General features: G+C 44.7%; 1 protein-coding gene across 1 annotated transcript; it reads right to left on the bottom strand.

Moving 5' to 3' along the window:
- Window positions 1-342: 342 nt before the first annotated feature.
- LOC123059135 (major pollen allergen Art v 1-like) lies at window positions 343-1,146 on the bottom strand. Its single transcript, XM_044481775.1, has 2 exons — window positions 977-1,146; window positions 343-860 (listed from the first exon to the last, which is right to left on the bottom strand). The coding sequence occupies exons 1-2, from the start codon at window positions 1,038-1,040 to the stop codon at window positions 475-477; spliced, it is 450 nt and encodes a 149-aa protein (XP_044337710.1). The 5' UTR covers window positions 1,041-1,146; the 3' UTR covers window positions 343-474.
- Between the last annotated feature and the right edge of the window lie 3,378 nt (window positions 1,147-4,524).

Genomic DNA, 4,524 nt, shown 5'->3' with positions numbered 1-4,524 from the left:
ACCCAACTTTTACTGTCTATCTTTTCTATGAAGTTTAACGTGCATTATGTTTTAGGTATAACTCCAGTAAAATATTTCAAATGCCCATGACAACGCATGAGCATTCTACTAGTCGTATGTAGAGATAGAGACTCCATAGCGTTTAAAAAAGATGTGATCGGGAGGGGCGTGGTCAGGGAGATGAGGCGTGTGGACATGTGTTCGTGGGTCATGGGATCTTTTTTTCCTTTTCGTGTTGGCTCATTGGATGCGTGGGCTCGTATGAGAGAAAAAAGATCGGTGTTGGCTGCATGGAAATGTAGGAAGGGTGGGAGAAGGTGGAACTATCACAACGCCATACTCCCTTTAACAGTACCCAGATTATTATTATTATTATTCTCACGCAATCATTTATGCATGAGTACAAGTCAAGCATTGAATAATTCCTCTCTTATTAAAATCATTTTCCTCAGGCGGGTGGAATAGACCATTTGCTCACTGGTCGGCAGCTGGCGGCTTCTTCTTCTTCTTGTGTTCTCCCAAGGGCGGCTCCGGCACGTCACGTTCATATGGCGGTGGCGGCTTCTTCTGAGGATCCGGCACCACGGGTTCACCCGGTGGCTCTGGCACATCAGGTTCTGACGGTGGTGGCGGGGCTTTACTGCATTCATATGTACACATGCACGTCTTTTTCTTAGGACGTTTCTTATAGAAGTTCTCCTCGTTGTCTTCGTTGAGGTCATCGCCAACAATTGACTTCTTACTGGAGCAGTACCCACCCTTGAAGTGTTCTTTGTGACAGGCCGCGGTGCAGCGCACGTTCTTGCAAGGGCTCCTTTTGTACGACTTGCTAGGGGACATGCATACCCGAGCCTCCACACCTGCATGTGACATAGAATTAATGTGTGCACCAGAAAATTATAGTAGCAGTTATTTCATCGATTGATCTAAAATTGCATGGAATTGCAATGCGATAAAATGTGCTATATGAACTTACAGAAGGCCATGAGTAGAAAGCCCATGGTGAAGGCAGCGAGCATCTGGGCGCCGCTGAACGCCATGGCCAAGTGCTCAAAATAAGTTGTTGGAAAGGATGTGTGAGGAGAAGAATGGGGTTTGAGTGCTATTTATTGCATTCCTCTTGGCTATCCATTCAATGCCTTAGAGGACATGGAAATCCAAATATTGGAAACAAGCATTTGTGTAATGTCTTAGAGGATACGAAAATCCAAATATTGGATACAAGCATTTGTGTAATGCCTTAGAGGATACGAAAATTCAAATATTGGATACAAGCATTTGTGTAATGTTTTAGAGGATATGAAAATCCAAATATTGGATAGAAGCATTTGTGTAATGTCTTAGAGGATATGGAAATCCAAATATTGGATACAAGCATTTGTGTATAGTATCTATCTCCAGTAATTAATCATGTGTGTCTAAATAAAAGCTTGTGCTACCCGGCCAAAGAAACCTTCTACTGGCTCTTGGTGCAATTACATTGGTGGCAGTGTAAGAGCAAAACACAAATAATACTTGGCAACTCATAGTTGCTTACATGAAAAAAAAATATGTGAGAGAACTCGTCGTGGAAAACAAATTATGTTAAGACCATCTCTAATGCAAAACGCATATGCATATGTTTCGGTAAATAAAAAAATGTGGTTAGATCTCAGTCGACTGAGACTGTAAAAGAAAAAAATTAAAACAAAATTTTACATGGATCACCACGTAAGATCTAACGAATATAGCATCGACTAAAACTTCGTTAAGTCCTCAGTCGAGTGAGATTCTGGAATCCCCAAAAAAATATCGTTGAGCACTTTGTGATTCAACGCCCAGATCTGAAGGGCGTTCCAACCTAATAATGCAACATCTTTATTCAGGGACGAGAACTTGCTGCTCTCGAGTACCTGCGCATCCTATATGCACAAAACAAATTAGTAATTCAGAAAAAGTTCAAAAAATTCTAAAACTTTTTTAGAATCAAACATGATTAGGTATTGTACTCGTATAAAAAGTTTGGACAAGAAATGATTCCTATTGACTTCAGGGCAAAAAAGACAAGTCTATGACCATAATATAGCGTGTATAATATTTGTATATAGCGTTTTTTATCTAATCTTCGACCCAGGATGCAACGAATGTCATTTTCTGACGAATCTTTTTATACGACTACAATACTTGATCAAGTTTGATACCAAAAAGATTTGGAATTTTTTGAACTTTTCTGAATTACTAATTTTTCGTTGCATATAGGATGCGCCGATACCGAGGTTCTCCTTCGTATCTTCCCTTCATTCAACGGCTAGTCTAGCTAACATGGAGTCGATACGTGGTCATTTGGCTTGGTATCTATATCCGGGCCTCTTATATTCGTCTCAAATCGTTCGGGCAGGCTGTCCAGTTATTGATCGGTCACAAAAAATAGACCCAACCGGACCTCTTAAACCGTGGATAAATGTCCGATCTGACCGACACGCCTCATATACAACCCAAATATAGAACAGATATGGGGCGGCCCAGGTACACCTGGGCGCGTCCGCCTGACAGGCCCGGCCCACCACTGACCCCACATATGTCCCACAAAAAAACCAATCCAGGAGCCTCGCTCCGAACCCTAGCTCTCTCTCTCTCTCTCTCTCTCTCTCTCTCTCTCTCTCTCTCCGTCCTCTCCTCTCCCTCTCCAATTTCGATACAATCCACTATGATGTCGAGCTCCGGCAGCGACTCCGCTCCGAACTCGACTATGAGGAGGAGATGGCCCTTTGCATTGTGCCAGACCAGTCCAAGGTGGAGAACGGCGGTAGCTCTGGATCTAGAGCATCGCCGCAGCTCGGACACTGGAGCTGGACCCTCCCGGCCCGCATGCAACGACGCCAGGACAACGCAGTCCGCACCAGCCCTGTGCCATCTCCTTCCCCCACCGGCCACTTTTCCACGCGGGCAGCGGTGGCTGCTGGTGCCCGCGCCGCCTATCCGCATGCGCACTCCGAAATCACAGGCACGCGTCGCTCACTGTGAGAGGCAACATGCACGGGAGAGGGACGCGGTGGAGGAGTTCGCGCGCCGCCGCTGCGGGATGGAGGCTGACCAGGACAAGGACGCGCGTCTTCTCGCATGGGTCCTCATGATGAAGAAGACTTACGCTCGCCGCCTCTGAAGGAAGAACACCAAGGCGCTCTGGCTTGCTATTGAGCGGTCGGAGCGCAAGGCGAAGGAGGCAGCGGCGGAAAAGGCTCGGATCGCCAGGTTGAAGTGGAAGTAGGACAAGACGATCTGTCGGATGAAGGGGCTCTTCGTCCTCTCCGACTCCAACTCCGATGACGGTGACAGTTGCACCTCCTCGTCGGATGACCAAGACCCTCCACCGGCCGCGGACGCCTACAGCTGCGCCGGCGACCGGAAGGACAAAGGCCCGGCGAGGAAATGTTCATCCCTCTGTCCTCATTTTTTATATCGTTTTAGTTGTAGAAGTTTAAGAACTTGTCCGGTGACGAACTATGATCTTTTGGACGTGCCCAAGTTTGTTAATGTCCATTTGCAGCGATCTTATGTTCCTTTGCAGCCGATTTTTATTATCCATCGTTTGATCATGTAGAGTAGATCAACGTTGCATGTGTAGTATGGAGATAAGGCGCCGAATATGAGATACATGTATGCAGAGTGGCAAATATGAGGCATGCCCGGTCAGTGCGGGCAGATGTCTCCGGGTGCGTCTGCACGCGTTTGAGGGGCCTGATTTGCTCATGGCGGTTGTAGATGCTCTAAATATCCAAAATCTAATCAAGGACCAGACAAGACTTTTTTAAGCCTATTATTAACAGAAAAGATAGTAAAACAGATCTCCTAAAAATCCTAGTAAGGTTCGTCTTCTAAAAATCTATTGCTCATCATCGCTATCCTACAACAAATTAGAGTAACACACGGACAATAGACCATTTCACTCTTTTTTAAGACCTAATATCGATTAGATAAGCATGCGAGTACAATTTATAAACAGGATCCAAAGGAAACTCAAAATTACGAACTACATTATGCATCCTGCAAAAGAAACCCCAAACAAAAACAAAGAACTCATATTGCAATCGGCTCTGATTTTGCTCCCCAATGGACTTACACTACTAGGGAAAACCTTATACACAGAGATATAGCAGTAGCGTTGGTCAAAACTCGGCGCTAGTGCTACTTAGTAGTAGCGCTTGTTGCAAAACCACGCTACAACCATTGTTTTAGCAGTAGCGCGTCTTCACGGAAAAGCGCTACTACTAAAATTCCCTCACTAATGCTGGTAGGCTAGGAATAATTGTAGCGGTTCACCCAGAAGCACGCTACTGCTAAAAACTTTGTAGCAGCGCGTTTATGTTGTAGAGCGCTACTGCTATGAAAAAGAAAATAAATAGAAAAATAAAAGAAATAGAAAAAGGAGAAATGAAAAAAAGAAAATGTAAAGAAAATAAAAGTAAAAGAAAAATAAAACAGAAAGGAATAGTTGTAGCGCGTTTCTCTGGAACACGCTATAGCTATCTTAGCTATAGCGCGTTT

The sequence above is a fragment of the Triticum aestivum genome, chromosome 3A (genome assembly GCF_018294505.1).
Source record: "Triticum aestivum cultivar Chinese Spring chromosome 3A, IWGSC CS RefSeq v2.1, whole genome shotgun sequence".
NCBI lineage: Eukaryota > Viridiplantae > Streptophyta > Magnoliopsida > Poales > Poaceae > Triticum > Triticum aestivum.
This window is presented reverse-complemented; position numbering and strand designations above follow the sequence as displayed.